Source organism: Triticum aestivum, chromosome 6D (genome assembly GCF_018294505.1).
Source record: "Triticum aestivum cultivar Chinese Spring chromosome 6D, IWGSC CS RefSeq v2.1, whole genome shotgun sequence".
In the NCBI taxonomy this organism is placed as follows: Eukaryota; Viridiplantae; Streptophyta; class Magnoliopsida; order Poales; family Poaceae; genus Triticum; species Triticum aestivum.
The window spans coordinates 56,124,083-56,133,625 of NC_057811.1; the positions used below are offsets into that span (position 1 = coordinate 56,124,083).

Consider the following 9,543-nt stretch of genomic DNA (forward strand, 5'->3'; position numbering starts at 1 on the left):
GACTCCGAACTACCTTCGGTACATCAAAACATATAAACTCATAATATAACTGTCATCGAAACTTTAAGCGTGCGGACCCTACGGGTTCGAGAACTATGTAGACATGACCGAGACACGTCTCCGGCCAATAACCAATAGCGGAACCTGGATGCTCATATTGGCTCCCACATATTCTACGAAGATCTTTATCGGTCAAACCGCATAACAACATACGTTGTTCCCTTTGTCATCGGTATGTTACTTGCCCGAGATTCGATCGTCGGTATCTCAATACCTAGTTCAATCTCATTACCGGCAAGTCTCTTTTACACGTTCTGTAATACATCATTCCGCAACTAACTCATTAGTTGCAATGCTTGCAAGGCTTATAGTGATGTGCATTACCGAGTGGGCCCAGAGATACCTCTCCGACAATCAGAGTGACAAATCCTAATCTCGAAATACGCCAACCCAACAAGTACCTTCGGAGACACCTGTAGAGCACCTTTATAATCACCCAGTTACGTTGTGACGTTTGGTAGCACACAAAGTGTTCCTCCGGTAAACGGGAGTTGCATAATCTCATAGTCATAGGAACATGTATAAGTCATGAAGAAAGCAATAGCAACATACTAAACGATCAAGTGCTAAGCTAACAAAATGGGTCAAGTCAATCACATAATTCTCCTAATGATGTGACCCCGTTAATCAAATGACAACTCATGTCTATGGCTAGGAAACATAACCATCTTTGATCAACGAGCTAGTCAAGTAGAGGCATACTAGTGACACTATGTTTGTCTATGTATTCACACATGTACTAAGTTTCTGGTTAATACAATTCTAGCATGGATAATAAACATTTATCATGATATAAGGAAATAAATAATAACTTTATTATTGCCTCTAGGGCATATTTCCTTCAGAAAAGTGTATATTGTCAATGCTCACCTTGAAGTATGGATACCATCTTGGGCTTCCGCGAATCTTTGGTGGAGTCTGGCCAGATGGTCTCCTGATCATCTCTCCTCTAAGCTCCCCAACAGCAAAAAGCACCTACTTGAAGTACCTAGAGATGGTCTCCATTGACCTCCTCAACGTGTTGTGAATGACCCTGAACCTCTGCTTATGGCCAACAACATGGAGGAACATGGCCACTTGCTCTTCGACACTGGTGTTGATGCTATCTTGTAACAGGCCCCTGCTCCTGAAGGTCTCGACAAGCCTGGCAAATGGTGCTCTTTTCATTCTAAGCATCCACAGAGCCTCGACGTCATTGCAGTTGTAGATGTAGTTCAGATTTTGGATCCTCTCCTGTTCCCGGGGAAACAATGGACCATAGCGGATCAATGGTCTCCCAGCACGACGAACAGCTCTCTGGTGCATGAACATGACCCATGCCTGAATCACACTAATCAGTGTTGTTGCCTGGATTATCAGCCTCATCCGTGCGTCCATAACCTAGTCGACATCGATGGTTCGTTCAGTGGGAAATCGATCCTACACCTAGCTTAAAGGCCTAACCACTGAGCTAACAAAGGGGGAGGGGTGCTGCTTACCGGCATCGGAGACGAGGACGGCGTAGGGGGAGCCAAGGCACAGAGTAGGTCGACCAGACGGTGGCCAACAGCAAGGGGAGCACCAGATCAGCCGCAAACGCCGCCGCCTCTTCCGCCGCCGCCGCCTATAGCGCAGATCTGAAATCGCAGCCGCCGCCGGTGGTGAGGCAGTGGAGAAGAAAGGGGGCAGTGGCTATGGGTGAGCGAGTGAAAGGGGGTGAGGCTAATTTGGCGCCGGGACGGCGCTCCAGATTTCCATCTCCTACCATCCCCCCTCGCCCGCGCCTCGCTCCCGCCCAGCGACCTCGCGCCGCACTCAGCCTGGCTCGCGAGAAACTGCCGATCCGAGGGTTTCCAGCGAGCCAGGCTCTGGGCTGCTTTGAGAAGCGTGTGATGCAGGCCCAACAGGAAAACCAGGCAACCAAACAGGCCTCTCCCTTCCCGCGCGGGCCTGGTTGGGCTCGGTGCGGGCAACCAAACACGCCCTATGTGTCGGGATGATTGTATTGCGCGGTGGCGTAGTAGTACGATGCCTTGTACTGGGTGGGCCAGGGCTGCGATTGCCTGTGCGACACCAACACGGCGGTCCTATGTGGAGGAATCGGAGCTCTGTCCTAAGCGGCCATGTGTGCCTTCTTCTTCGCCCTCTCCTTCACGTGTCGTTCTTGTGTAGCGCTGACGTTGTTGCATTGTTGGAGTTCTTCTAGTCCGACGAGACCTCAATCTCGTGACAAAGGCGGGATTGAGAGAGGATGGATTGTGAAATTGCGCAGACGTCGGCTTGATTTTGGGTAGCTCCTGACTGTCAGAGTTGACGTGGCGAACGTAGAACCCCCCCCCCCCCCCCCCCCCCCCGATTTAGGGTCAGACCGTGGGGTTTCGGACGTCCGGACCAGCCCGGGCTGATTTGGTGGAACCGTTCGGTCTAAATATTTGCACGTGTTTTGGTGACCCGTGTTGGAGATGCCCTAACCCGTTTGCACTATTATTTGCCAAGAATGTGTTGTGTGCGCCACCACGAGGCACACGTAGGACGAGGCCCCATCCACACGTCCACGTAGGCCGCGCCACCTCAGCAAAAAGGCCAAGCATAAGGCACGCGGTGCGTGTGCCCTGTCCAAGCCCCTCTCTCTCTTCCTCTCACTCTATCCTCAAAGGGGGAAGAAGGGATAGAGTGGGGAGCGGAGCTGAGCCCACTTCAGCGGGAGCTCTACTCATGGCCATGGCGACCTCCACCTTCTCCGCCCACCCGCTCTCGCTCAAGCCCCAGCTCGGCCCCAGGCCCCACCGCCTCCACCTCGCCCCCTTCCCGCGCCTCCGCTCCCACCGCCGCCTCGCCGCCGCCGCCGGGGAGGCCCCCGTCGAGGCGCCGCCCAAGCCGGCGGAGGCGGATCCCTCCCCCGCCGCCTCCAACGGGTCCGCCGCTCCCGCTGCCGCTGCTCCGGTCGCCGCCGCCGCCGCTCCGGTCGCCGAGGCGGTGGCGTCGCCCAAGTTCCAGGACTCGAGGTGGGTCAACGGGACCTGGGACCTCAGCCGGTTTGGCAACACCGGCGGCGCCGTCGACTGGGACGCCGTCATAGACGCCGGTGAGATTGCTGCTCCCCCCTCCCCCCACTAGGGGTTTCACGCTTCTGCTAAGTAGTAACAGTAGACAGTAGGCCCAACATATCACAGCATTTTATCTGGATCCGGATGGGGGAATTACACGGGATAGCCCGTCTACAAATAGAGTAGGTGCATACATTTGCTTGAGGATTCTACAAATGGTTGCACGATATGTTGCCGGCGATGCCTCCTTTCGTTCGACATCGCGTGTTAGCTACTTACCTTTCGGGTTCAGTTGCTAGGACTAGTGCTTGATGAGATAATGCTCAGGAGTCAGGATGGTACAAGCCGAAGCAGAGAGATTTGCAGCTATGTGCTGTGCTCTCCATTGGTTTCCAGGCCTATCGGAGCGTGTTGCGCATTATTCACAGATATAGTCATCTCCATCTTCAGCGCAGCGTGTGCCGATTTAACACTGCATGCATCCTCCCCTTTGGTGGTTCACAATGAATTTCCACATCCATGGAAATTTTTTGCATGGTTTCGATGCCTCCATACGCATTACTCTGTTTCTCAAGAGTGTTATTAGATGGAAAGGTTCGAAGACTTGACCGCTTCCGTCGGGAAATCACTACTTTATGTAAACTAGCTCACATAAAAGTACTAACTTTAGTTGGAACTGGCTTCAAGATTCAAATCCACATATCTTCTGAACTAGTAATTCCAAACTGAACTACCCTGCCAGCTGTTTTACATTTCTGTAGTATTTTTGCATGAATTAACCTGCACAGAGTTTGTACACATGTGGCATGTGACTGGCTATTTTGCAATGCAAAGCTCATGCCACCTGTTGATGTGCTGCAGTGAATGGAACAAACATTGCATTCCTGACAATCTGATGGGGCTGAATGGCATCTTTGTTTGTTTCCAGAGGCCAGGAGGAGGAAATGGCTTGAAGATTCCCCGGAGGCAAGTAGCAGCGAAGATGCCGTTGTGTTCGACACTTCAATTATCCCATGGTGGGCATGGATCAAGCGGTTCCATCTCCCCGAAGCCGAGAAGCTAAATGGTTATTCTTGAATCCTTTCGGTTTAAATAACAAAATTATGTGCTTTCGATCGATTCAAACGGGCGGTATGGCATTGTACAGAAAGAACAGTACATTCATTTCTAGATACACCTTTGGCCTTTTCACATCTTCTAACTTTGTAACCAATGTCTATGCAGGCCGTGCTGCCATGGTGGGCTTCTTCATGGCTTACTTTGTCGATAGCTTGACGGGCGTGGGGCTTGTCGACCAAATGGGCAACTTCTTCTGCAAAACCCTGTTGTTTGTTGCTGTGGCTGGGGTGCTGCTGGTCAGGAAAAACGAGGACATCGACAATCTGAAGAAGCTCATTGACGAGTCAACGTTCTACGACAAGCAATGGCAGTCAACTTGGCAAGATGATTCCCCTTCCGGGCCAAAGAAATAGCTTGGAAGTTGAATTTTGCGGTGGCTGAGAGGGGTGATGCAGACTTTCTCCTACTTATGTTGTACCATTTTTTTATCAGCCTTCTTTTTCAAAACTTTGTAATAACTATGCCATCTTGTAAAAAGTACGGACTCAGTTATGTGCTAGAGCCTAGAGGTAAACGCTTCTGCGGGTTATTTAGCTGAACGTTTTGCTGCTGCATATCATTGCAGGGTTATGATACAAAATCTTGTTGTCAGGATTATAGCATGCATATGCACTGGAGATCTAGTCGGGATTATAATTTCACCAAAGCAAATCCCAAAGAAAGCTGTATAAGAAGTTATCTAATTCCCGACAATGTTTTGCATCAGCTTAGCAAGGTTTCAAGGGCTACAGGTTCAGGGTGAAGCTCCCAAAGAAGAATGAAATAGTACTCCAAAACTAATGCACATTCTTCACTCGGGATAATGTCCACAAAATTGCACTTGAGTTTCCCTAGTACTTAATACATTGGTAGCCCCTCGAATATACACACATGATCCCCTCCTCGCAGCGATTCAGCCTGTAGAAAATTGATGATGGTATGAAATCAGATGTTTTAAGCCATCGAAGAAAGTTCAATTCTGAAAAGCGCATCACACAAACCTGTGAAGAAACAGTATGCAGTCTGGCATTTCCCTGTTTACAGACTACTACTGCCTTTGATCTGGCAAGGAATTCAAATCCGGCATGCTGACACGGCTGAATTCTGACCTGCAAAGGTAGCACACAAATTTAAACTTTCTGTTGCTGCATCGGGGTAACTATGTGAATTACACCACATCAGAGAAAGCGGTAACAACTTTACAAAACAAACTGAGAGTACAACCATTTTGCAGCTGAAGGGAATAACACGAGAAAGGTTGGACAGATAACTGTAACCTGCTAGACCGAACATATTTCATGACATCTTCACACCAAAATAAGAAAATACAAAGGTATTTTAAGTAGGCATAATATTAAATCAAATGCGAAAGAAATTGAGAGCACACAAAGCTCAATGTATAGCTGTTCAGGTAGGCAAGTAAACTGAGTAGATTAACATGCATCTAAATTTCTCTTCTCAGGGAAAATGTTCAGCATAAGCAATGCTGCATTGTGGGCAATGAGATATCAATCTAGGATTAAAATTCAGGAACAAATCTCGGACTTGGATGGAGAGGGACAGCCGGGAAAGAAAGCAGAGAAACATATTCAGATATCACACCTATGGGTACATGGAAACGAGGAGGACTGATTATTACTGAAAGTAAAATTAAACCTCTCCAGAAGAAATACAAATAATTATTGAAAATTAAAGCTATAACTTACCCACAGGTTGAACATTTCTTATGGTACTTGCAAAATATTGACAAGCAAACTGAACAAACATATCCCATGTCAATAGTCTTCTTGTGGCAGAAACATCTGTGGAGCAGTAAAACAAGTTAAGAGGCTGTTGACTGTCAGTGACATCGGCAAACTGAGCAGAACTAAGAACAATATGAACCTTTATTTGGTACCCCAACCAGATCTTTGGTAAAGTACAACTTCAGAAACAAATCAGCTGTGTGTTCCTCATAATTTGGCATGGTTGAAAAAGGAGCGCCTAAGCGGGTGCTTAAGCACGCCTAGGCTCTAGGCGATAGCAAAATGCCTAGCCTGTAATTACGCTTAATGTGCACATAACTGTGCTTAAGCACGCGCTTTGGTCAGAAAAGCTCAAGGCGGTGGCGAAACACACAATTAACACCTAGCGCTTTTTTTAAACTTAAATTTGCATGACTTTTGCAGCTTTGCTGTAGTATTATGCCATGTCAACAACTTTATAGCTAGCACCTCAGAGTTATGTGATAAAGACTCTTGAAATACTAGTTCAATTAATCCCTTGAGGATTTGCAGCATAAACAGATATATGCTTATCAGAGAGAAAACAGAAAATAACTTACGAGGCACGGAAATCCACTCCCAGGGTCTTAGGGAGGCGCAGAAAAGTTCTCGAGTGCAAGTCCGTTGCAAATACAGCCTGCATATTTGCTGAATGAGTCATGAACTCAAGATAACTAATCACTTGTACTAAGATAAAAGTAAAAACACTCAAAATATAATGTAGGCAGACACAGAGGGGAACCATTTCAAAGACAAGTAAACAGACAAAATCTCTTATACAGCCAAAGAAAGGTAAGCCACTGAAACAAGAGATTTGCATCACAATACAATCAGTACACACTCTGTCAGACCATGTATGGATATCCAACTCAGATTTATAGAACCAGTGTCAAACCAATTCACAAACATACAGTGTCATGACCTAGATAATGTTTCTAATATTGAATCTAGATAGTGTTTCTAATACCTGAAGTTGGTACAGAGATAATTTATATATATTTACCAATTGAAACAGAAAGCTCTCAACTCCACCACAAACGTATCATTAGCGCAATCTATAAGCATATCTGCGCATTTAAATATGGAAGGCAAGTCGGTATACTTGTAGGGTGATAGTTTTTTGTTCTTCAGTTTGCGAAAAAGAAAAGGTGACGATGCGATGGGATTAGCAGATGAACATAGCCTGTGATTGTGTATTTGGCTTTATAGCCTGGCTGCATTCCAAATTATTTTAGAGGATCAGTTCAGATATGCCACCTGTACACAACTTCCAATGAAACATTACATGCGGATTTTGTCATATTCTCCTTTCCATACTATATTATGTAAAATATGATGGAGGAGAATGTGACCATAATAAAGGGATACCATAAGCTTCATATGAATATATCACACTTCTAGAATGATAAGAGACAGCACTGCAGAAGAAAATAACTGAGTTGCGTGGTAGGGGCCAAAATAACTTACAGCAAGGTACTGAAATAGACCACTTAGTTCTTGGGGCTTCATATAAACTCCTCCTGTTATATATGAAGCCTGCGAAATGAGGCAACAATATCTAATTAGCAAGGAAAAGAAAGTGTTATGCGGGCAAAGCTTGGAAATGACGATATGATCAGTAAAACACAAGAGGGCACCAAAGAATATCACCTGCTGCAAGAAAGCAGAGTCTTGTGTCCCCACGATACATGTATCGATTGGAACCTACAAGATTTGTTAAACGTTTCGAGTAAGATACCATGGAAGTAGTCAGTGAAAGATTTAAACAATTAAACTATTGATGTATGTCAACATGTTACTGTTGCTTGCAGTTCGAACATACTAAAATTCCCACAGCTCGAAAAGTAACAGAATCCAAAGTAAATCACAACAAAAAGAAACCGCCAACGAACCCAAATCCAGTATTATTAAATAAGAAAGGCAGTTCATGTAATACCATTGAACGCTGTGCCGAAAATATTGAATTCATCACTGCCACATATCTGCAGATCATCTGGCCAAGTAAGAATAAGTCCAAGAAATTATATATGTGCATAAAAAATACAGTACTGAGGAAGAAGTATGCGTACTGTTCAGGTCCGTCTGGAGAACCCTGCAGGCACAAAATCTGCATTTCATGTTAGCATAAGAGATGGTGCTAAGGTATTTTATGTGTAAGAATACCGGCTAAAGAATTCAAAAGAACACATATTAATAATGTCATCAACTACAGGCCCGGTTGTTATCAGTCTATTGAGTATTTTTTGTCGGTCAATTATGCCCATTGCAATCATGTACACTAACTGATACACTATCCCTTGTACATAACTTCATCAGTAAATACGAAAAGGGGTCAAAACCAAGTATCACGGAAAAAACGTATACTCACCCTGGGTTGCGGATGCCGAGTGCCAGACCGAAAAATCCTCTGTATATCTGAACATCACATATTATTAAGGACACAAATGCACCAAGGTAAAGAGGCCAATGCACAACGAGCAAGAAACTTGATCATAGGATACAGCACAGAGCAAGGGACAGCGCGCCAGAAAACAGCGACGCCGCACCGCCATCAGCAACGGTGCCATTGCTGGCAGTCTCACGGGCATCCTGCTTAATGAACTCCTCCATCTTGCGGCTCGCCTTGCCTAAGGTTTCAGCAACATCTGCCGCGCCGGAGGCACCAGCATTGCCCGAGTCGAAGACGTAGGCGCAGGAGCTGACACCCGCGGCGATGATGACCACGTGGTTGAGGTTGCTCAGCAGCAGGAGCGAGTTCACGAAGTGGATCAGCTGCACCCGCGCAGAGCTCAGTTAATAACATCGAAGGATGAAGCATTTGGAGAAACCGAAACTAAAATCAAACCAAATTGGTTAGATCAGGGGAGAGCCGGCTCCCCCGATATGCTCCAAAAATGCCTACAAATCGAAAGGGGAAACAGGTAGGGGGGAGGAGAGGGTTAGGGTTTCAGGAGCACGGCCGTCGCGTACGTGGGACAAGAAGTCGGCGAAGGGGAGCGCGGCGCCGGCCCAGAAGAAGGGGTTGGTGTCGACGACCACCACGACGAGGCTGACGTCATCTGCGAGGCGTGTTGTCGGTCAGCTCGAGCGACGCGGGGTCGTCGCGGAACACGGCGAGGAGAGAGGGGCGCGTACCGGAGTAGAGCTTGGAGTGCGCCGAGGTCATCGCCGCCGGCGGAGACGGAGCTGGGGCGCTCGGTGGTCAGCGGCGTCCGGTGGTTGGCTCTAACGGGGCTCCGGTTCGCGGAGCGGCGCCCGCGCTTGCTCGTGGGCGCGGCCGGGGAACGGGGAGCTGGGCGGCGCCGGCGGCGGAGGGGGAGGGGGTGCCGTGGCTGCGGGCTGCGGCTGGGAGATGAGCTGTGGCCTGTGGAGAGGCGGGCTTCGACTTAGAAAGAAACAGGCCGGCGGTCTTCCAGGCCCGGTCGGTGGGTTCACGTGTCGCTGAGGCCCGCTAAACACTAATAATAGGCTGGCCGGTGAGTATGCATGGCCCAAAATACGTACTACTCCCTCCGTTTCTAAATATTTGTCTTTTTAGATATTTCAAATGGACTACCACATACGGATGTATGTAGACATATTTTAGAGCGTAAATT

At 47.4% G+C, this 9,543-nt stretch overlaps 2 protein-coding genes across 3 annotated transcripts; one reads left to right on the top strand and one right to left on the bottom strand.

Moving 5' to 3' along the window:
* The first annotated feature begins 2,650 nt into the window (after nucleotides 1–2,650).
* LOC123143499 (light-harvesting complex-like protein 3 isotype 1, chloroplastic) lies at nucleotides 2,651–4,796 on the top strand. The gene is made up of 3 exons (XM_044562440.1): nucleotides 2,651–3,124; nucleotides 4,015–4,152; nucleotides 4,311–4,796. The coding sequence occupies exons 1-3, from the start codon at nucleotides 2,755–2,757 to the stop codon at nucleotides 4,556–4,558; spliced, it is 756 nt and encodes a 251-aa protein (XP_044418375.1). The 5' UTR covers nucleotides 2,651–2,754; the 3' UTR covers nucleotides 4,559–4,796.
* Nucleotides 4,797–4,869: 73 nt separating this feature from the next.
* On the bottom strand, nucleotides 4,870–9,323 carry LOC123143498 (general transcription and DNA repair factor IIH subunit TFB4). Of its 2 annotated transcripts, XM_044562439.1 has the most exons (12): nucleotides 9,083–9,319; nucleotides 8,918–9,006; nucleotides 8,449–8,719; nucleotides 8,316–8,362; nucleotides 8,017–8,054; nucleotides 7,884–7,929; nucleotides 7,598–7,651; nucleotides 7,415–7,483; nucleotides 6,508–6,584; nucleotides 5,891–5,986; nucleotides 5,186–5,293; nucleotides 4,870–5,102 (listed from the first exon to the last, which is right to left on the bottom strand). In XM_044562439.1, exons 1-11 carry the CDS (start codon nucleotides 9,111–9,113, stop codon nucleotides 5,233–5,235), a joined length of 879 nt encoding a protein of 292 aa, XP_044418374.1. In that variant the 5' UTR covers nucleotides 9,114–9,319; the 3' UTR covers nucleotides 4,870–5,102; nucleotides 5,186–5,232. The 2 variants fall into 2 exon arrangements, with proteins under 2 accessions (XP_044418374.1, XP_044418373.1); XM_044562438.1 differs by having other exon boundaries at nucleotides 7,415–7,651; nucleotides 9,083–9,323.
* Nucleotides 9,324–9,543: the final 220 nt, after the last annotated feature.

Coding starts and splice junctions, on each gene's coding strand:
- LOC123143499 (XM_044562440.1), top strand. CDS start 2,755: ATGGCCATGGCGACCTCCACCTTCTCCGCCCACCCGCTCTCGCTCAAG. Junction 3,125..4,014: donor GGACGCCGTCATAGACGCCG/GTGAGATTGCTG, acceptor GTTTGTTTCCAG/AGGCCAGGAGGAGGAAATGG. Junction 4,153..4,310: donor CGAAGCCGAGAAGCTAAATG/GTTATTCTTGAA, acceptor ATGTCTATGCAG/GCCGTGCTGCCATGGTGGGC.
- LOC123143498 (XM_044562438.1), bottom strand. CDS start 9,113: ATGACCTCGGCGCACTCCAAGCTCTACTCCG. Junction 8,363..8,448: donor GCTGTCCCTTGCTCTGTGCT/GTATCCTATGAT, acceptor TGTGATGTTCAG/ATATACAGAGGATTTTTCGG. Junction 7,652..7,883: donor TTTCGGCACAGCGTTCAATG/GTATTACATGAA, acceptor CAAATCTTGTAG/GTTCCAATCGATACATGTAT.